At 43.3% G+C, this 24,333-nt stretch overlaps 1 protein-coding gene, 2 non-coding genes and 1 pseudogene across 6 annotated transcripts; 2 read left to right on the top strand and 2 right to left on the bottom strand.

The window, feature by feature from the left end:
• The first annotated feature begins 1,142 nt into the window (after positions 1–1,142).
• On the top strand, positions 1,143–3,947 carry LOC118239672 (granzyme G-like). Of its 4 annotated transcripts, XM_035452894.1 has the most exons (6): positions 1,143–1,197; positions 2,261–2,411; positions 2,689–2,700; positions 2,868–3,003; positions 3,187–3,447; positions 3,804–3,947. In XM_035452894.1, the coding sequence occupies exons 1-6, from the start codon at positions 1,143–1,145 to the stop codon at positions 3,945–3,947; spliced, it is 759 nt and encodes a 252-aa protein (XP_035308785.1). The 4 variants fall into 4 exon arrangements, with proteins under 4 accessions (XP_035308785.1, XP_035308787.1, XP_035308786.1 ...); XM_035452896.1 differs by lacking the exon at positions 2,689–2,700 and having other exon boundaries at positions 3,187–3,252; XM_035452895.1 differs by lacking the exon at positions 2,689–2,700.
• Positions 3,948–14,222: 10,275 nt separating this feature from the next.
• Positions 14,223–14,303, bottom strand: LOC113832733. The gene has a single exon (XR_003480180.1). It is a non-coding gene; the product is annotated as a small nucleolar RNA SNORD55/SNORD39 (small nucleolar RNA).
• A 2,709-nt stretch (positions 14,304–17,012) lies between these two features.
• On the top strand, positions 17,013–19,452 carry LOC100766984 (annotated as a pseudogene).
• Positions 19,453–19,788: 336 nt separating this feature from the next.
• Positions 19,789–19,867, bottom strand: LOC113832734. The gene has a single exon (XR_003480181.1). It is a non-coding gene; the product is annotated as a small nucleolar RNA SNORD55/SNORD39 (small nucleolar RNA).
• Positions 19,868–24,333: the final 4,466 nt, after the last annotated feature.

Below are 24,333 nucleotides of genomic sequence, written 5' to 3'. Positions count from 1 at the left end.
AGTCTCTCTTGGTCATAAGTTTTGAAAGGAGTGAATTAAAAATTATCTGAAAAACATAGCGCTGTGGTGGCAAAGCACACACACACACACACACACACACACACACACACACTTGTTCTTAGGGCAAGGCCAGACTGTCTCCCATGTTCCAGAGTTGATCTCACACAGCCCTAACCACCTCATCCTCTAAGTACAGATTCTCAACTCACTCCAGTCAATATCTGCATTTTCACAGGCTGGATCCCTGTTGTCTCACTCCTGAATCTAGTCCTCTAAATAATCATTCCAGATCTAATCAAAGTCCTTGTTTATTATAGAAAATCCTAGACAACACCGGAAAACACCACTGCAGTCCTCAGCAGGGAGGCCAGCACTGATCCAATCTTATTGTGCATCAAATTCTACCCCGAAGCTCGTGATTAGAGATAAAAGCCCATACCTAACAAGCAGGTAACCATACATGTCATTGTTATTCGTTATTATACTTAACTGTGTATGGCTCTAAGACATGATCATTGGCCACAGGACAAACACTTGCTTTGGAGATTTCTCTGTGATGTCCTAGCAGTTTAGGAGAGTCAGAGTGAGTTAAGATGAATTCATCAGACTCTTCAAACAGATGATTCCACTGTATGATCAGAGTCCCAGAGGTTAATTAGATGCTGTACTGAAACTCTGCCTAGTCAAATATGGCTCTGTATCAAGTCTCACTGAGTACCCTATCAATTTGTTGTATATTATAGTGTTATAGCTATTTAATAGTCAATTGATTGTATTATTTAAAATGAAAAGAAAGAAACCAAAGAAACCAAATGAGATCTTACCAGATAGCACAGGATGTAAGAGATAAAAAAAGACAGACTTTGGTTCAATGCAGTCACTGAGGACTTCCTAGGGTCTCAGATCACCCGCAACCACAGCCTCAAACCCTCTTTTCTTGGTCTTTATCCCACCTTAGCTCATGCTAGTATGGTGGCCGTGTCATTTTACCCAACCAGAAATGTTCCTTAACTAATAGAGCCAATCAGAGCTAGGGTGCACAGGTTTAAATGCCTGTGAGGTCCCTGGGCACTCACCTTCTTCATCCCTTCAAGGGCCGTGTCTACTCTGTTCTCCTCCAACCTGAACAGCCTCCTGGGAAGATGTCACCAGTCCTGATTCTCTTGATCTTTCTTCTGCAAAGTGGAGCTGGTGCAGGTGAGTGAACACCCCTGTCCCAGAGGTGCCATCCCATAATACCTCTGTGGACTCTCTGCCCGGCTCTAGTCAGGAACTCTGCTGCACTGAACCAGGAGCTTTCTGAACCTCAGGTCCCATACCAAGCCCACACATGAGAATCTGTCACTGGCTAGATTCTCAACAAGGTCTGAGGAAGGGAGGTGTCCTCAAAAGACTTAGTGGACACTATATACTTTCTGCTCTTTCTGTCACCTGGAGAGTGGATCTTCTTAGACAGGGATGTTACAGAGAATGCAAAGATACTAAAATCTGTATCATTAACTTTACTTGAGCCCACTGAAGGGCAGCATTAATGACAAGCCCGGAAAGGGACAAGGACACCAACTATAGAATATTAGCATCATTTATGAAACTCCACCCTCAGCCTGCTGAAGAAAGAGGCCCAGGGTCACAAGAGCCCTACACTGCCCACTCTGCTAGCTCTGTATTCTAGTGTTGCCTGGCCCCTCCACTTGTGTCTGAGGTCCTCAGCTATCCCATCTTTGCCATCACACACTCAAATGTCCCTCAGGCCCTATATCCCATGAGCTCTGAGCCCCCAGCCCTCCAGCTAAGTAGTACTCATTCATTCATTCATTCATTCATGCTGCCAAATCATTACTGAAACCTAAGATGTATTGGATGCCAGAATAGGAGAATTTTAGAAAATCATCTTCCATAGGGCTTGGTGGGGTAAAAGGTGAAAAAATGGCACCAATGAAGATATTAGTGGGGTTGGGAAGACTAACAAAGAAATTATCAAGGCAAATCACACGAGATCCCCTTGGTCTCTACCAGGATGAAGACAGAGCTTGTCCCTTCATGTATTTGTAAAGAGGGACTCGAGTAGATGTGCTATCCACCCCTTCTCAGAGCAGGGCTTCAGCTTAAGAGTCAACAAAGATTGTTCTGTGTGTAAGGAATTCTGTCCACAACAGGCTTGGGGAACTGCAGATCCCATCATCTTTACCCTACCCAAGATCTTCCCTCCTGACCTCATCTGCTGCTCTCAGACACCCCATATTCTAGCCTTTTCTTTCAGAGGAGATCATCGGGGGCCATGAGGTCAAGCCCCACTCCCGTCCCTACATGGCATTTATTCAGTTTGTGTGTGATGATGTGGATATTTGTTGCTGTGGAGGCTTCCTGGTGCGAGACGACTTTGTGCTGACAGCTGCTCACTGCCTGGGAAGGTGAGGAGAAGCAGCAGGCCCACGTTTTCTGAGACCCCAACAGGAGCTTCTGTCCTCCACTGGTGGATGCTCCTGTGAGTGCTTGCTAGAAGGCAAGACTGTGAAAATGGGAGTCTGAAAACAGGAAAGTTTGAAGTCAAAGGGTGAGATGTCAGAGCCAGCAGCACACTTGGGTTGAAAACAAGGACACTGGCCAAACTAACACAGTGGTTGAGGTTGAGCACACACAGTAAGAGTCAATGCAAACTTTGGAGTATTGCTTAGAAGCAAGAGGGAGTAGTTCCCAGGTGTCTTGAGTCATTGAGAAGCAAAGAAAATCATCTCAAACCTTGAGACCCTCCTGTCTTCTCCAGTATCCTAGCTAGACCACCACCCTACCCACCCTGCCTTTTATTCCTCCTGGATAGTGTCCTCTCTCGCTCCACATCGCTCATCTCCACCCTGCTTTCTTCACAGTTCCATGAAAGTCACTCTGGGAGCCCATGATGTCACTACACAGGAGAAGACCCAGCAGATCATCCCTGTGGCTAAAGCCATTCCACACCCAGACTATAATCCCAAGGACCACTCCAATGACATCATGCTCTTAAGGGTGAGATCTGCCACACCCATCCACACATATCCCAACCCTAGTACCTGTTCCCTGCTTGCCACAGGGCTTCTCCCTCCCCTCCTGCTCTCTTCCTGCTTTTCCTCCCTGCCATCCTGGTTTTCCGAGTGTCCCAGGCCAGCAGGCTCCTGGCTGAGCTGCTCTCTCCTGTCTCTTCCCCAATAGCTGGAGAGGAAAGCCAACAGGACTAAAGCTGTGAGGACCCTCAAGCTTCCCAAGGTCAATGCCCAGGTGAAGCCAGGGCATGTGTGTCGCCTGGCTGGCTGGGGGTTAACATCTTTCAGTGCCACTAGAGGACCTGCTGACCTCCAAGAGGCTATATTGATTATCCAGGAGGACCAGAAATGCAAATCAAATTTCCACCACTACTCCAATACCACACAGATTTGTGCTGGAGACCCGAAGAAAACACAGGCTGCTTTCAAGGTAGGTTCAAGCATTTAACAGAAAGAATTCAGAGAGAGGAACCTGGGAGAGGCCTAGTTATGATGATGGCCAAATCCTCAAGTCTCAGCTCACAGCAGTGACATCCCCAAATCCAGCTTTGATACCTTCCCTGGGTTAGCAAGATTGGAAGATGGAAAACATTCACCATCCCAAAGCAGAATAAAGTATCCCAGAGCATCCCTGAGGACTACAGGGGAAGCCTGGGACTGAGCTAGAAGGAAAAGGGAATTTGAAAAACTGTCCTGGCAGTGACCTAACAGTTTACCTTCCCAGGAGAAGGTAAGGAGAGCAGATCCAGGGGAAACAGGCTCAATTCTCCCTTTCACTGTCCACAGGGTGACTCTGGGGGACCTCTTGTGTGTGACAACAGAGCTTATGGAATTGTGTCCTTTGGAAACACCGAGAGCATCTCTTCAGGAATCTTCACTAAAGTCGTGCCTTTCATGCAATGGATAAAAAGAAGCATGAAGCCCATCTAACAGGTGGTCAAAACAAAACAAAACAACAACAAAAATAGCTGTGTCTGACCATCTTGTCTGGACACAGGCAATGCTCACATATAGTGGGCACCAAAGGCTGAAAATCCATAATAAATTGCATTCTCCACAATGAATACAACGGGATTCCTGTGTTGTTGGAGCCCCTGTCCTGTGCACACCTCTGGTCGAGACAGACCTCTCATGTCACTTTGGGCTTTGCTTCCTTCATCTTCCCCAGCCCCCCCTCAAACTGAAACTTCAGGCAATTACCACATACTTATCACCCATACATGGTGTAGGTGAACAGGTTGTTTGTTTGCTTGTTTGTTTATTTTTTGAGATAGGATCTAACTACATAGCACTGTCTGACCTTGACTTTGCTATTTAGTCCAATCTGGTTTTAAACTCACAGAGATCCGCTTGCCTCTTTTCCCGAGTGCTGGGATTAAGGGTGTGTGCCATGATATCCAACCAAATACATATTTTAATACCCAATTCTCCAAGGTTGCTTTTCTTACAACACAAGCAGGAATCTACAGCTCTACTGAAGTGCCCTACACTCAGTCACTCCTTTTCATACTTAGCCCTCCAAAATTGAATCTCCCTGGGATAGGAAATCCCTACCATCTCTAAACGACCTTCATAAAGTCCCAACATTTTACAGAGAGGCAAACAAGGCATTCCAGCAAAGGAAGACTTGACTCTGGGAATTCAGAAGGCCATGGGCCATGCCATTGGATAAGTTTCCTGTTTCCAGGATCTCCCAAGCTCCAGCTGGGCATGGTATAAGCTCCTCCCTAACTGTGTGCAGTGTAGAAGGTTGAGACATCTCTACGATGGTCTTGGGCTCACGTAGGTCCCATTTCCCATCTCAGAGCTCAGTCACGTTGCTGGCATCGAGTGTTTTCCACTTACTTCCTCTAGCCTCCAGTAGTTTCTGAGCCAGCCCCACCTCTCCCAGCCCTGATTTAAACCAGCCTTTCACTCATCTACCTGTAAGTTTCAAACACTTGCAATCTCTTCAACTCTTAGTCCAGCTACACCAGTCACCTGGCTGCCAGTCACCTGGTGCTCACCCCACCCACATAGGCCAGGCTGGCAGAGCCCTGTTCCAACCCAAGTCTTCCATGAAGAGGCTCAGTCAAGTCTCTCAAAAACCTTGGCTCAGCCTGGAAACTCTGTCTCCCCCAGCTGGCACCATGAGGTATAGCAGTTTGTGAATCAGAGGGATCCAAGAGAAGTATGTCTTTTACACTGATACTCATAGATCTCTGGTTTTGTATAAGATACACAGTGATTCCTTCTTCACCTGTGTTTTTCAATGCACCTCATGTGGAGCCCTCAGTGAAAGAGATGGGCAGGAAAAAGACAAGCAGGGGGACTATGCCTTACTTCATGTTTTAACCACAGACTCCCCACTCCAGTTGAATATAAGACATTTCATTGTGACCCCTGTGACCCTATTTCAGTCCTTCAAACAGCGCCACTGTTGAATTAAGGTCCCTGTACTCTTGGGTGTTGATTCTGTGTATGTAGCTACTCTGTGTTTATTGAGGCGTTCTGACACATGTCACTCACCAGTGGTGCTTTTAGAAGGACCAATTTTGTTTCTGCTCTGATTTTCATTTTCTGAATGTTATTTGGGGGTGGGCTTCTCAGGTTTTTGGTTTGAGGTTGGGGTTTGAGAGAAAAAAAGAGAGGGACAGAGATTGTGAAGTTTAGTGTGTAGGGAGTTGGGGAAGAATTGACAGAGGGGAAATAATATGATCAAAATATATTGTGAAAAAATTAAAGAAATTAGCAATGATAACAGTGAAATTTTATAATTAAAATTTATTTAAATTAATAAGACTAATAACAGAAAACACATTAAGACAGCTCTTCCTCTTTTCTTCCACCAAGTCCTGGGAGTGAAATTATGCCCTTGAGATGTGGATGATGGTAAAAGGACACTGTGAGGAAGCTGCTGGAGGCTTCATGCTCCTGGGGATGAGCTAGCTTCCAGCCTACTTGAGGCTGGCCTGCACTCTTTTTTTATATTTATTTTATTATATATATTTGACTTACAAACAAGATTGAATTACATGACGATCCCAGTTCCCTTCTCCCTCGCTTCCTCCTCTACCACCCCCCCCAACTAAAATCCTACCTGTCATATGTCCTTTCTTCTAATCTACACCTGACTCAAAATTTCTGCTTCCTCATGACCTCTGCATCCTTCCTTTTCTTCCCTTCTCACTCTCATAGCTTCCTCCCCCCTCTTCCCATGTTCTCAATTTGCTCAGGGGATGGTGACCTTTTCCCCTTCTCCAGGGGATAAAGTTTGTCTCTTTTAGGGTCTTCCTTGTTGACTAGTATCTCTGGCAGTGTGGATTGTAGGATGGTAATCCCTTAATCTATGTCTAAAATCCACATATGAGTGAATACGTATCATGTTTGTCTTTTTGTGATTGGGTTACCTCGCTCAGAATGGTTTCTTCTAGATCCATCCATTTTCTGCAAATTTCAAGATTCCATTGTTTTTTTTTCTGCTGAGTAGTACTCCATTGTGTAAATGTACCACATTTTCTCTATCCATTCTTCGGTTGAGGGGCATCTAGGCTGCTTCCAGTTTCTGGCTATTACAAATAATGCTGCTATGGACATGGTTGAACAGATGTCCTTGTTGTATGAACGTGCTGCTTTTGGGTATATGCCTAGGACTGGAATTGCTGGATCTTGTGGTAGACTGATTCCCATTTTCTCGAGGAGTCGCCATACTGATTTCCAAAGTGGCTGTACAAGTTGGCACTCCCACCAGCAGTGGAGGAGTGTTCCTCTTTCTCCGCATCCTCTCCAGCATAAACTGTCATTGGTGTTTTTGATTTTAACCATTCTGACAGGAGTAAGATGGTATCTCAGAGTTGTTTTGATTTGCATTTCCCTGATGGCTAAGGATGTTGAACACTTTCTTATGTGTCTTTCAGCCATTTAGATTCCTCTACTGAGAATTGTCTATTTAATCCTGTACCCCATTTTTTAATTGGATTGTTTGGTGTTTTCGAGAATAGCTTCTTGAGTTCTTTGTATATTTTGGAGATCAGCCCTCTGTCAGATGTGGGGTTGGTGAATATCTTTTCCCTGTCTGTGGGCTGCCATTTTGTCTTGCTAACTATATTCTTTGCCTTACAGAAGCTTCTCAGTTTCAGAAGCTTAATTAATTGTAGATCTCAGTGTCTGTACTACTGGTGTTATGTTCAGGAAGTGGTCTCCTGTACCAATTAATTCAAGGGTATTTCCCACTTTATCTTCTATTAGGTTCAGTGTGGCTGGATTTATGTTGAGGTCTTTGATCCATTTTGACTTAAGTTTTGTGCAGGGCAAAAGGCTTGGGTCTATCTGTAGTTCTACATGTTTGCATCCAATTATGCCAGCACCATGTGTTGAAGATGTTCTCTTTGTTCCAGCGTACATATTTGGATTGTTTGTCAAAAATCAGGTGTTCGTAGGTGTGTGGGTTAATTTCAGGGTTTTCAACTCTATTCCATTGGTCTACCTGTCTATTTTTGTGCCAATACCAAGCTGTTTTTAGGACTATAGCTCTGTAATAGAGCTTGAAGTCAGGGATGGTGATGCCTCCAGAAGTTCCTCTATTGTACAGGATTGTTTCGGCTATCCTGGATCTTTTGTTTCTCCATATAAAGTTGAGAATTGTTCTTTCAAGGTCTGTGAAGAATTGTGTTGGGATTTTGATGGGGATTGCATTGAATCTGTAGATTGCTTTTGGCAAGATTGCCATTTTTACTATGTTGATCCTACCTATCCAAGAGCATGGGAGATCTTTCCATTTTCTGGTATCTTCTTTAATTTCTTTCTTTAGAGACTCAAAATTCTTACAGTACAGGTCTTTCACTTTTTTGGTTAGTGTTACTCCAAGGTATTTTATGTTGTTTGTGGCAATTGTAAAGTGTGATGCTTTTCTCATTTCTTTCACCACCAATGTGTCATCCGTATATAATAGGGCTACAGATTTTTTTGAGTTAATCTTTATCCTGCCACTTTACTGAAGGTGTTTATCAGCTGTAGGAGTTCCCTGGTTGAGTTTTTGGGGAAACTTATGTAGACTATCATATCATCTGCAAATAGTGAGAGATTGACTTTTTCCTTTCTGATTTGTATTCCCTTGATCTCCTTTTGTTGTCTTATTGCTCTAGCTAGAACTTCAAGGACAATATTGAAGAGGTATGGAGAGAGTGGACAGCCTCGTCTTGTTCCTGATATTAGAGGAATTGCATTGAGTTTCTCCCAATTTAATTTGATGTTGGCTGTCGGCTTGCTGTATATTGCTTTTATTATGTTGAGGTATGTTCCTGTTATCCCTGATTTCTCCAGGACCTTTATCATGAAGGGGTGTTGGATTTTGTCAAAGGCTTTTTTGGCATCTAGTGAGATGATCATGTGACTTTTTCCTCAGTGTTTATATGGTGGATTATATTGATAGATTTTCATATGTTGAACCATCCTTGCATCCCTGGGATGAAGCCTACTTGATCGGGATGGATGATTTCTCTGATGTGTTCTTGGATTCGATTTGCCAATATTTTATTGAGAATTTTTGCATCAATGTTCATGAGGGATATTGGTCTTTAGTTCTCTTTCTTAGTTGTGTCTTTGTGTGGCTTAGGTATCAAGGTTATTGAAGCCTCGTAAAAAGAGTTTGGTAATGGCCCTTCTGCTTCTATTGTGTGGAATACTTTGAGGAGAATTGGTATTAGCTGTTCTTTGAATTTCTGGTAGAATTCTGCACTGAGGCCATCTGGCCCTGGGCTTTTTTTGGTTGGGAGACTTCTAATGACTGCTTCAATTTCATTAGAGGTTATAGGTCTATTTAAGTTGCTTATCTGTTCTTGATTTAATTTTGGTAAGTGAAATCTGTCTAGAAAATTGTCCATTTCCTTTAGATTTTCAAATTTTGAGGAATATAGGTTTTCAAAGTATGACCTGATGATTTTCTGGATTTCCTCTGTGTCTGTTGTTATTTCCCCCTTTTCATTCCTGATTTTATTAATTTGCATGTTCACTCTTTGTTTTTTGGTAAGTTTGGATAATGGTTGGTCTATGTTGTTGATTTTCTCAAAGTACCAACTTTTTGTTATATTGATTCTTTGTATTGTTCTCCTAGTTTCCATTTTATTGATTTCAGCCCTCACTTTGACTATTTCCGGGTGTTTGCTCCTCCAGGGTGTATTGGCTTCTTTTTTGTTATCTAAAGCTTTTAGTTGTGCTGTTAATTCTCTAGTGTGATTATTCTCCTGTTTCTTCATGTGGGCATTTAGTGCTATGAACTTTCCTTTTAGCACTGCTTTCAAAGTATCCCATAGGTTTGAATATGTTGTGTCTGCATTCTCATTGAATTCTAAGAAATCTTTAGTTTCTTTTTTTCTTTCTTCCTGGACCCATGAATTGTGCAATTGGGTGTTATTTAATTTCCATGAGTTTGTAGGTTTTCTGTAGTTCTTGTTGTTGTTGAATTCTAGTTTTAAAGCATGGTGGCCTGATAAGACACAGGGGGTTATTTCAATTTTTTTGTACTTGTTGAGGTTTGCTATGTTTCCAAGTATGTGGTCGATTTTAGAGAAGGTTCCATGTGGCACTGAGAAGAAGGTAAATTGTTTTGTATTTGGGTGGAATGTTCTATAGATATCTGTTAAGTCCAATTGTGCCATAACTTCTATTAGTTCTTTTGTTTCTTTGTTAAGTTTCTGTCTGGTGTTCCTGTCCAGTGGTGAGAGTGGGGTGTTGAAATCTCTCACTATATGTGTTTGCGGTTTTATGTGTGATTTGAGTTTTAGTAATGTTTCTTTTACGAGCATGGATGCCTTTGTTTTTGGGGTGTAAATGTTCAGAATTGAGACTTCATCCTGATGGATTTCCCCTGTGATGAGTAGGAAATGACCTTCTTCATCTCTTTTGACTGATTTTAGTTTAAAATCCAATTTGTTGGATATTAGGATTGCTACCCCTGCTTGTTTCTTGGTTCCATTTGATTGGAAGCTCTTTCCCCAACCTTTAATTCTTAGGTACCGTCTGTCTTTGAGGTTGGGATAAGTTTCTTGTATGCAGCAGAAGAAAGGATTCTGTCTTCTTATCCATTTTGCTAATCTGTGTCTTTTTGTAGGGGAGTTAAGACCATTAATGTTGATGGATATTAATGACCATTGATTATTTATTGTTCATTCTTGTTTGTTTTTGATTTGGTGCTGGTGGCGAGATTATGTGTGGGATTCCATCCCTTTTTCCTTTTGGCTGTTGGTAAGTTGGGATTATCTATTGCCTATGTTTTTCTGGTTGTAGTTAACTTCCTTGGGTTGCAGTTTTCCTTCCAGTACTTTCTGTAGGGCTGCATTGGTGGATATGTATTGTTTGAATCTGGTTTTGTCATGGAATATCTTGTTTTCTGCATCTATAATGATTGAAAGCTTTTCTGGGTATAGTAGTCTGGGCTGGCATCCATGGTCTCTTAGTGTAGGTAGAATATCTATCCAGGACCTCTGGCTTTCCGAGTTTCCAAGGAAAAGTCAGGTGTGATTCTGATAGGCTTGCCTTTATAGGTTACTTGACCTTTTTCCTTTGCTGCTCTTGATATTTTCTCTTTGTTGTGTATGCTTGGTGTTTTGATTATTATGTGGCGAGGTGACCTTTTCTTTTGGGTCAGTCTATTTGGTGTTCTGTAGGCTTCTTGTATTTTCATTGGCATGTCTTTCTTTAGGTTGGGGAAGTTTTCTTCTATGATTTTGTTGAATATGTTTTCTGTGCCTTTGAGTTGGATTTCTTCACCTTCTTCTATACCTATTATTCTTAGGTTTGGTCTTTTCACGGTATCCCATATTTCCTGGATATTTTGTGATAGGGATTTGTTGGACTTAAGATTTTCTTTGGTTGATGAATCTTTTTCCACTAGTGTGTCTTCAACTCCTGAGATTCTCTCTTCCATCACTTGTATTCTTTTGGTTATGCTTACGTCTGTGGTTCTGATCATTTACCCAGCTTTTCTATTTCCAGCATTCCCTCAGATTGTGCTTTCTTTATTGTCTCTCTCAGTTTTTAGGTCTTGAATTGTTTCCTTGAGAGATTTGTTTATATCTTGTATTTTTTGGTTAGTTTTTTCTTCCATTTCTTTAAGGGATTTTCTCATGTACTCTTTGAGGTCCACTATCATTTTCATGAAGATGCTTTTAATGTCATTCTCTTCTGGTTCATCTGCATCGTGATGTTGAGGTCTTACTGGTGTATGGTTCCTAGTCTCCGGTGGTGTCATATTGGATTTTCTGTTGTTGGATGTGCTTTTGCCTTGTCCTCTTCTCATCCTTTTTTCTGGTGGGTGTAGCAAGAGTTTCTTGTTCTCCTGGTGGGTGTGGGAGCAACGTTCTCTTCTGTTAGATGCAAACAGATCCAATACTCTGATGTCGGTCCTCTTCTCATGGATGGAAGTGTCACTGTTTCCCTGGTGTTGGCAGTGTTGAGGAATGCCAGGTCCAGCCGGGCCGGCAGTTGGAGGCAGAGCTGTCACCAGGCCTCGGGCACGCAGGTTGCCTGCGTCAGATGACCTTGCCTGCCCTCTTAAGGAGCAAAGAAACACAAACATGGTGTCTATGATGAAGCTGCCATTGCTGCTTCTCCTAATGCTGCTTTTCCTCCTCCTCCTCCTCCTCTTCCTCCTCCTCCTCCTCCTCCTCCTCTTCCTCCTCCTCCTGCTCCTCCTGCTCCTCCTCCTCCTCCTTCTCTTCGTCTTCCTCCTGCTCTTCATATAGCAGTTATCCCATGCTTAGCAGGGAAGACAGTGCAATATTCTAAGGTTTTAATGCCAGGTACAGCTCTTTTTGCAATCTGTATCTGTATGATATTGTCAAACTTTGCTTCTGTAAATATTAACTTCTGATCTTTGTCTTTAGTCCAAATCAATATTTAAATCTTATTTCTCATTATAACATAAAAATAAATGTATTTGAACGTTTTCTAAAGATATTTAGAACTTTCTCGCTATATTGTGTTAATTTATACAGGAAATGGGCTGTAGCCTCTTTCTCTCACTCTTTCTCTTCCTTTTATTGAAAATAGATTGTTTTCCTCACATAATATAACCTGATTACAGTTTCCCTTCTTTCTATCCCTCTTTCCTCCTTCCCCTCCCATCTGGATCCACTCCCTTTCTGTCTCTTATTATAAAATAAAATGGTGTCTAGAGACACCTGAGTTGAAAGCAATTGTACTGCCCAGACTAAAGCAGTGGTTGAGGTTTTACAAACTTTACAATATTGCCTAGAAGCAAGAGAGACCCTCCTGGAGTCTAAGGTCCTTGTCAAACAGAAATCATTAAGTCAAACCCTGAAACCCTCCTGTTTCTCACGTCCCCTCAGCTAGATCCCAACCCTGCCTTTTACACATCCTGGACGGTGTCCTCTCTCACTCCACATCTCTCATCTCCACTCTGCTCTCTAAAGCTCAGTGAAAGTCACTCTGGAAGGCCATGATGTTACAGCACAGAAGGAGACTCAATAGATCATCCCTGCGGTAAAATCCATTCCACACCCGGCCTATAATTGAGAAGGTCTCCAATGACATCATGATCTGAAAGGTGAGACCTCCCACAAGCTCACACACACACACACACACACACACACACACACACACACACACACACACACATCCGAGCTCTCTCTCTCTCTCTCTCTCTCTCTCTCTCTCTCACACACACACACACACACACACACATCCGATCTCTCTCTCTCTCTCTCTCTCTCTCACACACACACACACACACACACACACACACACACACACACACACACACACATAGCTCTCCCACATGGGCATTCCCCCACCCATATCCCATTGCATCCCACCCCACCCCTGTTTCCTGTGCTCTGCTTGCTGCAGGTCTTCTCTCTCCCCTCCTGCTCTCTCCCTGCTTTTCCTCCCTGCCATCCTGGTTTTCAGAATGTCCCAGGCCAGCAGGCTCCTGGCTGAGCTGCTCTCTCCTGTCTCTTCCCCATCAGCTAGAGAGGAAGGCCAAGAGGACTAAAGCTGTGAGGACCCTCACGCTGCCCAGGGTCAATGCCCAGGTGAAGCCAGGGCATGTGTGCCGCCTCAGTGGCTGTGGGTAACATCTCCCAAGCCCATAGCAGGAACTGCCATCCTCCAAGAGGCTGAAATGATCATCCAGGATGACAAGAAGTGCACACATCACTTCCTCCACTACTCCAGGCCCACACAGATTTGTGTGAGAGACCTGAAGAAAATACGGGTGTTTTTCAAGATAAGATTCAACTATTTAACAGACAGAATGCAGGGAGAGAGGAACCTTGGAGAGGCCTAGTTACGATGATGGCCAAACCCTCAAGTCTCAGCTCACAGAAGAGACATCCCAAAATCCAGCTTTGAGTTTCTCCATGGTTTACCAAGAGTGGAAAATTGGAAACATCTGTCATCCTAAAACAACATAAACTATCCCAGAGCATCCCTGAGGACTACAGGGGAAGCCTGGGACTGAGCTAGAAGGAAAAGTCGGGCCTCTGTGGAGCTCTGATACTGAGAGAATTTGAAACCCTGTCCTGGCTGTGCCTAACAGTTAACCTTCCCATGAGGAGGTAGGGAGAGCAGAGCCAGGGGAAACAGGCTCAGTTCTCCCTTTCCCTGTCCACAGGGTGACTCTGGGGCAACCCTTGTGTGTGACAACAGAGCTTATGGAGTTGTGTCCTATGGAAAATCCAAGAGCATCTCTCCAGGAATTCTCGCTCAAGCCATGTCTTTCCTGCAATGGATAAAAGGAAACATGAAGCCCATCTAACAGGTGGTAAAAACCAGCTGTGTCTGACTTGCTTATATGGATACAGGCAATGCCCACATGGAGTGGTCAGCAAAGGCTGAATATTCATAATAAATTGATCTCCATAGTGAATACAACTGAAGTCCTGTATTGTTGGATTCACTCTTGTGTGTACCTCATTTGTCCAGGCACCCCTGTCATGTCAGTTCTGGGTTTTGTTTCCTTCTTCCCTAGCCACTTCCTCTACCTAAACTTCAGGCTAGACAATTACCATATATTTATCACCCATACATACATGGTGCAGGTGAACATGTTGTCTTTTGCTTGTTTGTTTTATGAGATAGGATCTTACTACATAGCTCTGATGACCTGGACTTTACTATGTAGTCCAATATGGTCTTAAACTCACCAATATCTGCCTCCCTCTGCTTCCCCAATGCTGGGATTAAAGATGTGTGAAGTGGTATCCAACCACACATAACTCTCTAAGGTTGACTTTCTCACAACTGGAACAGGAGTCTACAGCACTACTGAGGTGTGGTACACTCAGTCCTTCCTTTTCCTACAGAAATTAATCTCCCCAGGACTAGGAAATCCCTACCATGTCTAAGCCACTTTCATCAAGTCTCAACATTTGCAAGAGAATGAAAAAGACATTGGGGTAGATGGAAATTATAATCTGGAAACTTAGAAGGCCTTGGGATTTTTTCTGTTTCCAGGACCCCCCTTCTTCAGCAGGACAGGGTACAAGCTCCTTCTTTACCGTGTGCAGTCTAGAAGGTTGAGACATCCCTCTGATGGTTCCAGGTCAGAGCTAAGTCAACTTCTGCACCCCTTGCTGGCATCCAGTGTTTTCCACTGACTTCCTCTGCCTCCAGTAGTTTCTGATCCATCCCCACCTCCCCCAGCTCTGATTTAAACCAGCCTTTCACTCATCTACCTGTAAGTTTCAAACACTTGCAATCTCAAAGCTTAGTCCAGCTAAACACGGGCTGCCAGTCACCTGGTGCTCACCCCACCCACCTATGGAGGCTGGCTGAGCCCTGTTCCAACCCCACAGCTGACACCATAGTGTATAGCAGTTTGTGCTCGAGGGGGATCCAAGAGATACTAAGCTAGATGCCTCTCTTTGAAATCGTCAACCAATACTTGTAGATCGCTGGTTTTCTATCATGTACACGGTAGACTCCTATTTCACCTTATTCTCTCATTTCACTAGACAGGTCAAAGTGGCACAAATGGATCTCTATTTGGAATTCACAAATCAGTAACAATTAAAAATGATTAAATTATCTATATTCTAATAGTGCCCCATGCAAAATCTCCTTTGGTTCAGGAAAGCAGTGTGTGGAAAGGGAAGAAAGTTGGAAGCCCTCCAAGGATGTGGTTTTCAATGTACCTCACGTAGAGCCCTTTTCTAAATATGATAAACATGGAGCCTGCTCCATGGTTTTGAAAGATTCTGCGTGAAACGGCACCATGCAATTAAGATTATTTTATTCTCTAAGAATGTTGTTGGTTCTCTGCATGTACAGATATTGTGTCACTTGCATGCGGTCCCTTTTCTGGGAAAAAATTATTTTCTTTCATCACAGCTTATATGAGTAACGTGTATCCCAAAACAGTTATCCCTTCACTGTGGACAGATAAGGTCAAAAGGTTACACACCCCTCTACTGGTTGATTAATTCTGATCCAATTAACATCAGTACTGCAGCTCATGACGAAGACAAGAAAGCCTCTCTAGGTCATAAAGCTGTGGTGGTAAAGCAGGAACCCTAGTAGCTCTGTGGGGACAATACCAGCCTTTTCAAGGGCTGGATCCCTGTGTGTCCCACCTGGTTCTAGTCCTCTAAATAACAATTCAAGATCTAATCAAGGTCCCTGATCATTATATAAAATCCTAGATTCAGACTAATCCAACAGATGATTCCACTGTATGATTGAGTCCCAGAGGTTAATTAGATACTGTATTGAAACTCTGCCTAGCCAAATATGGCTCTGTATCAAGTCTCACTAAGTATCCTATAAATTTGTTTCATGATTAATTGTTATCTGTATTATTAAAAGTGGAAAGATAGAAAGAAACCAAAGGAACAAATAGAGAACTTACTAAAACATGATGGATATATAAGGTAAAAGAGGACAGACTTTGGTTCAATGCAGACACTGAGGACTTCCTGGGGTCTCAGGCCAACCTCAACCAATGACACAAACCCTCTTTTCATGACCTTAACCCCAGCTTAGTTCAAAAGATGTCAATATGGTGGCACTGTCATTTTACCCAAACTAGGAAACATCCTTAAATAATAGAGCCAATAAAAGCAAGAGCGCACAGGTATAAAATCCTGCGAGGGCACTGGGCACTCACCTCCTCCATCTCTTCAAGGGCTGTGTCTACTCTGGTCTCCTCCAACCTGTTCAGCCTCCCTGGGAAGATGCCACATGTCCTGATTCTCCTAATCTTTCTTCTGCCACATGAAGCTGGTATGCATGAGTGAACACCCCTGTCCCAGAGGTGCCAACTCATAATACCTCTGTGGACTCTCTCCCCAGCTCTAGTCAGGAACTGTCCTGCACTGAACCAGGAACCTTCTGAACCTCAGTTCCCCTATCAACCCCACACATGATAATCTGTCACTGGCTATGTTTTCAACAAGGTCTGAGGAAGGGAGGTGTCCTCAGAAGACTTAGTGGACACTATATACTTTCTGCTCTTTTTGTCACCTGGGGAGTGGCCCATTCATTAGAGAAAAACAATACAGTGAATGAAAAGATATATGAAACTACATCATTAACTTTACATGAGCCCAGTGAAGGCCAGCTTTAATGACCAGCCTGCAACGGGGTAAAGCCACCAGCTCTAGAATAGTAGCATTATTTAATATACTCCACCCTCAGCCTGCTGAAGAAAAAGGCACAGGGTGACAAGAGGCCTGCTCTGCACAGTCCATCTATGAGGTCTGCAGTCTAATGTTAGTTGGTCCCTCAACATCTGTCTGAGGTCCCCAGCTATTCCCATTTTCGCCATCACACTCGAATGTCCCCCAGGCTCTACAACTTATGAGCTCTGAAACCCCTGTCCTCCAGCTAACAAAAAGTCATTATTTTTGTGTAGCCAAAAACATTTACTGAAATACAAGATATGTTGGGCAAAAGAATAGGAGAATTTTAAAAGACCCACATCCATAGGGTTTCTGGGTAAAAGGTGAGAAAATGGCACCAATGAAGACATTAGTGTGGTTGGGAGACTAACAAAAAATGACCACGGTAAGTCACACAGGATCCCCTTGGTCTCTACAATCATGAAGATATAGCTTCCCCGCCCCCAAGTATTTGTAAAGAGGAACTCAAGTACAAGTGCTACCCACCCCTTCTCAGAGCAGGGCTTTGGCTTAAGATTCAACAAAGATTATTCTGTGTGCAAGGAATTCTGTTCACAACAGACTTGGGAACTGAGAATCCTATTGCAATCACACTTACCCAGATCATCCCTCCTGACCTCATTAACTGCTCACAGACGCCCCATATTCTAGTCTTTTCTTTCAGAGGAGATCATCGGGGGTCATGAGTTCAAGCCCCACTCCTACCCCCACATGGCATTTATTCAGTCTGTGTGTGATTATGGGAATAAGAGGTGCTGTGGAGGCTTCCTGGTGCGAGACAACTTCATGTTGACAGCTGCTCACTGCCTGGCAGCAGGCCCACATTTTCTGAGACCCCAACAGGAGTGCCCATCCTCTACTTGTGGATGCTCCTGTGAGAACTTGCTAGAAGGCAGGACTGTGAAAATGGAAGTCAGAAAACAGGGAAATGATGGGGAATGTACTTCTTTGTATGTTTATCTTATTGATTATTGAATAAAATACTGTTTGGCCAATGAGACAGCAAGTTAGACAGGACTAGGAGTCAAAGAGGATTCTGGGAAATGTAGTAGAGAAATGATGATCCAGGCAGGAAGTGACATAGCAAGAAGACTCATATAAGCAAGGAGAAGCAGGAAATGTCCCCCTTTTCCCTCCCTCCTCCAGCAGCGCAATGTGATCCACCGGCAAGGAGGGACGCCAATAAGGCGTCCGATAAGATAAGTCTTATAAAATATATAGATGTATGATAATTAAGACTGAGCTAACAGATGAGAATCCTAGTCATTGGCCAAGCAGCATTGTACCTAATATGTCTCTGTATTTTTTTCCATCCATGCAGTGGGCAGTACTCAGGCGGGTGGCGGAGACCGCTCACGTGGAGGTAGGGCTCTGCAGCTTTGGCAGAAAGATTTATCATAACAGGGAAACTTTGGACAAAAGTGTTAGAGGTCAGAGTCAGCAGCACATTTGAGTTGAAAGTAACTACACTGACCAAACTAAAGCACTGGTTGAGGTTGAACTTACACAGGAAGAGTCAACTCAAACTTTCAAATAGTAAGAAGGAGCCCCCAGGTGTCTGGAGTCATTGAGAAGCAAAGAAAGGCGCCTTAAACCCTGAGACCCTCATCTCTCCTCAAATCCCCAATGCTAGACACAACCCTCCCTTTTACAGCTCTGAAATAGTGTCCTCTCTCACTCCACATCTCTCATCTCCACCCTGCTTTCTTCACAGCTCAATGAAAGTCAGTCTGGGAGCCCATGATGTCACAACACAGGAGGAGACCCAGCAGATAATTCCTGTGGCAAAAGCCATTCCACAATCCTAAGGACCACTCCAATGACATCATGTTCTTAAAGGTGAGACCTGCCACCCCTATCACACATACACCACCCCTGGTGCCTGTGCTCTCTGTTTGCTGCAGGACTTGCTCCTCTTCCCTGCCTGCTCTCTTCCTGCTTTTCCTCCCTGCCATCCTGGTTTTCAGAGTGTCCCAGGCCAGCAGGTTCCTGGCTGAGCTGCTCTCTCCTGCCTTTACCCATTGGCTAGAGAGGAAGGCCAAGAAGACTAAAGCTGTGAGGACCCTCACGCTGCCCAGGGTCAATGCCCAGGTGAAGCCAGGGCATGTGTGCCACTTGGCTGGCTGGGGGTCAACATCTCTCAATGCAATTAGAGGACCTGCTGTCCTCCATGAGGCTATATTGATTATCCAGGAGGACCAGAAATGCACATCATGCTTCCACCACTACTCCAAGACCGCACAGATTTGTGCTGGAGACCCGAAGAAAATCCAGGCTGCTTGCAAGGTGATTTCAAGCATTTAACAGACAAAATGCAGGGAGAGAGGAATCTGGGAGAAGCATAGTTATGATGATGGCCAAACCCTCAAGCCTCAGATCACAGAAGTGACATCCCAAAATCCAGCTTTGTGACCTTTCCTGGGTTAGCAATAGTGGAAGATTGGAAACATCCACCACCTGAAAGCAGCATAAATTACCCCAGAGCATCCATGAGGACTACAGGGGAAATTGTGGACTGAGCTAGAAGATAAAGTCGGGCCTCCATGGACCTCTGATACTGTGGGAATTTGAAAACCTGTCCCTGCTGTGACCTAACAGTTAATCTTCCCATGAGGAGGTAGGGAGAGCAGAGCCAGGGGAAGCAGGCTCAGTTCTTCCTTTCCCTGTCCACAGGGTGATTCTGGAGGATCCCTTGTATGTGACAACAGAGTTTATGGAATTGTGTCCTATGGAAAAACAAGAGCATCTCTCTAGGAACCTTCACTAAAGTCGTGTCTTTCCTGCAATGGATAAAAGGAAGCATGAAGCCCATCTAACAGGTAGTAAAAGCCAGCTGTGTCTGACCAACTTATCTGGACACAGGCAAGAATCACATGGAGTGGGCTGCAAAAGCTGAAAATTTACAATAAATGGATCTCCACAGTGAATACAACTGAAGTCCTGTATTGTTGGAGCCACTACTGTGTGTGCCTCTCTGGTCCAGGCAGCCCTCTTATGTCAGTCTGGGCTTTGCTTCCTTCTTCTTCCCCAGCCACTCCTCCTACTGGAACTTCAGCCTAGACAATTCCCACATACTTATCACCCATACAAGGTACAGGTGAGCAGTGCTGGGATGAAAGGTGTGTGCCATGATATCCAACCAAATACAAATTTTAATTCTCAACTCTCCTAGGTTGCCTATCTCACAACATAAGCTGGAATCTACAGCTCTACTGAAGTGTCCTGCACTCAGTCACTCCTTTTCATACTTAGCCCTCCAAAGATGAATCTCCCTGGGATAGGAAATCCCTACCATCTCTAAGCTACCTTCATCAAGTCCCAACTTTTTGGAGAAAAGCAAACAAGGCATTCCAGTGAAGGGAGATTTGACTCTGGGAATTCAGAAGGCCATGGGCCATGCCATTGAATAAGTTTCCTGTTTCCAGGACTGTCCCCTCTCCTGCAGGGCATGGTATAAGCTCCTCTGTTACCATGTGCAGTCTAGAAGGTTGTGAGACATCCCTCTGATAGCCTCAGGCTCACCTACATCCCATTGCCCAGCTCAGTTTCAAACACTTGCAATCTCCTCAACTCTTAGTCCAGCTACACATGGGCTGCCAGTCACCTGGTACACACCCTACCCACCTAGACCAGGCTGGCTGAGCTCTGTTCCAACCCAAGTCTTACAGGAAGAGGCTCAGCCAAGACCTCCAGTCACTCAAAAACCTCGGCTCAGCCTGGAAACTCTGTCTCCCCTAGCTGGCACCATGGGGTATAGCAGTTTGAGAACCAGGGGGATCCAAGGTATGCTAGGCTAGAAGTGTGTTTTTTACACTAATACTCATAGATCTCTGGTTTTGTATAAGATACACAGTGATTCCTTCTTCACCTTCATTGTCAAGTTGCACTAGACAGGTCAATGTGGCACAAATGATCTATATTTTGAATCCACACAAAAATCATGCTTTAAGAATGATTAAATTCTCTTTATTCTAATAGTGCCACATGCATGGTCTTCATTGGTTCAGAAAAGCTGTGTATGGAATTGGAAGAAGGCTGGAAAGCCTCCAGGGCTGTGGTTTTCAATGCACCTCATGTGGAGTCCACAGTGAAAGAGATGGGCAGGAGAAAGACAAGTAGGATATCCCTTACTTCAGGTTCTAACCACAGAATCCCCACTCACACTGAAGTATAAGTCAGTTCCTTGTGACCCCTTTGAACATCTGGTAGAATTCTGCACTGAATCCATCTGGGCCTAAGCTTTTTGGTTGGGTTACTATTGATAACTGTTTCTATTTCCTTAATGGTTATAGGTGTTGTTTAGCTACTCCTGATTTAATTTTGGTATAGGGTACTTGTTTAGAAAATTGTCCATCGCCTTAAAGTTTTCCAATTTTGTGGAGTACAGGTTTCTGAAGTATGACCCGATGATTCTCTGGATTTCCTCAGTGTCTGTTTTTATGTCCCCCTTTTGTTAATTTGGATATTCTCTATGTGTCTCTTGGTTAGTTAGGAATAAGGTTTTCTATTTTGTTGAATTTCTCAAAGAACCAACACTTTGTCTCATTGATTCTTTGCATTGTTTTCTTTGTTTCTATTTGATTGATTTAGCCCTTAATTTGACTATTTCTTACTGTCTACTCATTCTGGGTGAGTTTGCTTCTTTTTGTTCTAGAACTTTCAGTTGTTCTGTTAATTCACTTCTGAGTGATTTTTCCAGCTTCTTTATGTAGGCATTTAGTGCTATGAACTTTCCTCTCAGCACTGCTTTCTTTGTGTCTCATGAGTCTGGGTATCTTGTGAAGTCATTTTCATTAAATTTTATGAAGTCTTTTTTTCTTTCTTTCTTTCTTCCTTGACCCAGTGGTTGTTCAGTTCATCATTGTTCAGTTTCCATGTGTTTGTGGGCTTTCTGACGTTAATTTTTCTGTTGAATTCTAACTTTAAGTTGTGGTTATCTGATAGGGTACAGTGGTTTATTCCATTTTTTTATCTGTTGAGGTTTGCTTTGTTACTGAGTATGTGATCTATTTTTAAGAAGGTTCCATGAAGTGCTGAAAGAAAATATATTCTTTTGTGTTTGGGTGGAATGTTTTATAGATGTCTGTTAAGTCCATTTGAGTCATAACTTCTGTTAGCTACCTTATTTCTCTATTGAGCTTCTGTCTAGCAGATCTGTCCAGTGGTGAGAGTGGGGTGTTGAAGTCTCCTGCTATTAGTGTATGGGGCTTGATTTGTGATTTAAGTTTTAGTAATGTTTCTTTAACAAATGCAGGAGCCCTTGTGTTTGGGGCATAGATGTTCAGAATTGAGATTTCATTTTGATGGATTTTGCCTGTGATGAATATGAAATGCCCTTCTTTATGTTTTTTTTATTGATTTTAGTATGAAGTCTATGTTGGTAGGTATTAGGATAGCCACCCCAGTTTGTTTCCTAGGTCCATTTGATTGGAACATTTTTTTCCCAACCCTTTACTCTGAGGTAATATCTTTCCATGAGTTTGAGGTGTGTTTCTTATATGCAGCAGAAGGATGGATTCTGTTTTCATATCCAATCTGTTATCCTGTGTCTTTTTATAGGTGAATTGAGACCATTTATATTAATGGATATTAATGACCAATGATTCCTAGTTCCTGTTATTTTTATTTTTGTTGTTGGTGATGACATTGTGTGTTCAATTCCCTTCTTTAGGGTTTGCTGCCATAAGCTCATCTATTTCCTGTGTTCTTGTAAACTTGGTGATTTTCTTGGGTTGGTGTTTTCCTTCTAGTTCTTTCTGTAGGGCTGAGTTTGTGGATAGATATTGTTTAAATTTGGTTTTATCATGGAATATCTTGTTTTCTCCATCTACGGTTATTGAAAGCTTTGCTGTGTAAAGCAGTCTGGACTGGCATCCATGGTCCCTTAGAGTCTGCATAACATTTGACCAGGACCTTCTGGTTTTCATTGTTTCCATTGAGAAGTCAGGTGTAATTCTGATAGGTCTGCATTAATTGTTTTTTTTAGAAAAAGGGTTTATTTTGCCCCATAGTTCAAGGTGTACTCCATCCTTGTGGGAAAGTCAAGGAAGTAGGAACCTTAAACAGCTGGTCACCTTGCATCCACAGGGAGAAACAGAAAGTGATGAATGTATACTAGCTTTAAGCTCTTCATTTTGTAGAGTCCAGCATCCCCTGCCCAGGGAATATCCCTGGCAGGTAAATATTCCCTGCCCAGGGAATATGCCCACAGGTAAAATGGATCATTCTACACCAAGGAACTAAATCAACATAATCCCCCACAGACATACTCAGATACCCCTCTCCCAGGTGAGTCTAGATTCTGTCAAATAGACAATTACACTAACCATGAAAACATCTGTCCATCTGTCTGTCTGTCTGACTGTCTGTCTGTCTACCTAACTGCCTATTGATACAGAAGTGGTCTCACTGTCTCCAGGCTCAAGTGATCCTCCTGTATATGTATGCATATACTATTCGATAGGTTTGCATTTATATGGTAACCTGGCCTTTCTCATTTGCAGCTCTTAATATTCTTTCTTTATTCTGTATGTTTATTGTTTTGATTATTATGCAGCAAAGGGACTTTTTTGTCCAGTCTACTTGTTGTTCTATAAACCTCTTGTAGTTTCATAGGCATGTCCTTCGTCCTTCTTTAGGTTGGGAAAGTTTTCTTCTATGATTTTGTTTGTATTTTCCTCAATCTCTTTAAGAGAACTTTTCATTTTCTCTTTAAGGGCCTCAATCATCCTTATAAAGTTATTTTAGGTCATTTTATTCTACTTGATCTGTGTTATGATGTTCAGTCTTGCTGCAGAAGCACCACTATTTCTAGTGGTGCCTTATTGTTCTTTATATTGTTGACTGTGTTCTTACCTTGTTGACTAAGCATCTCCTCTTCTAATCTGTATAGGTGGAGCTTGTGCTTCAGGGGTTCTCTCTTTCTCCAATTGGTACAGTTGGGGGCTGTGACTCCATTGACTGCTCCTTCGGGCACAAGTAGAGTAGAGCTTCAGGCTAATGTTCCTCCTGGTAGAAGTGGACCCAATGCACAGGTGGTCACTCCTTGAGGTGCAGATGGGGCCACAGCTCTGGTGAACACTCCTCCCATTGGTGGTGTAGATGGGACTGAGGGTCCAGTAGTCAATGTAATAGCAGAGTGTCTCCCAGCGAGAAATGGTAGTGGATGCTGGCTGGGACTTAGGTGCTCTTTGCCAGAGGAACATTTTGCAATAGTTTCTGGAAGCTACTGCTGGAAATTGCTGCTGTTGCTTCACCCAGGGATCACTCCTTGCATCTGGGCCTGAGGCTGCAGCCTCCATCTAACACTGCTCCCGGGTCTTAGGCTTGTGGCTCCCCTGACACTGCTCTGGGCCTGAAGTTCTGGCCTAACTCTGATGCTGCTCAGAGTCTCAAGCTTGAACATAACTCTGCCTCTGCTCCCAGGTCTCACACAAGTCCAGTTTTAGCCAGCATATGTATTATCTGTCGATGTTACCTGCCCATTTTCAGATGGAATGCCTTGACTGCAATCCTTCATTCAACAGGAAAATATTTTTTATCATTTCCCTTCACAAACTTTCAGGGCTTTTATAGGTCCTTCACAGAGACCAGTGTCACACTTCACAATCACACTGTATTCACATCATCACTTTTCATAGCACCTATATGTGTGAGCAAATACTTTCAAGACTTGAATAAACAGGACTGGAGCAATG

This window comes from Cricetulus griseus, assembly GCF_003668045.3.
Source record: "Cricetulus griseus strain 17A/GY chromosome 1 unlocalized genomic scaffold, alternate assembly CriGri-PICRH-1.0 chr1_1, whole genome shotgun sequence".
In the NCBI taxonomy this organism is placed as follows: domain Eukaryota; kingdom Metazoa; phylum Chordata; class Mammalia; order Rodentia; family Cricetidae; genus Cricetulus; species Cricetulus griseus.
The sequence above is the reverse complement of the archived record's forward strand: the minus strand, read 5'-3'. Positions and strand labels throughout refer to the sequence as shown.

Excerpts from the sequence above, each read along its gene's own strand:
- LOC118239672 (XM_035452894.1), top strand. The coding sequence starts at position 1,143 with ATGTCACCAGTCCTGATTCTCTTGATCTTTCTTCTGCAAAGTGGAGCT. Across the intron at positions 1,198-2,260 it reads GCAAAGTGGAGCTGGTGCAG|AGGAGATCATCGGGGGCCAT; the intron begins GTGAGTGAACAC and ends CTTTTCTTTCAG. Across the intron at positions 3,004-3,186 it reads ATGACATCATGCTCTTAAGG|CTGGAGAGGAAAGCCAACAG; the intron begins GTGAGATCTGCC and ends CTTCCCCAATAG.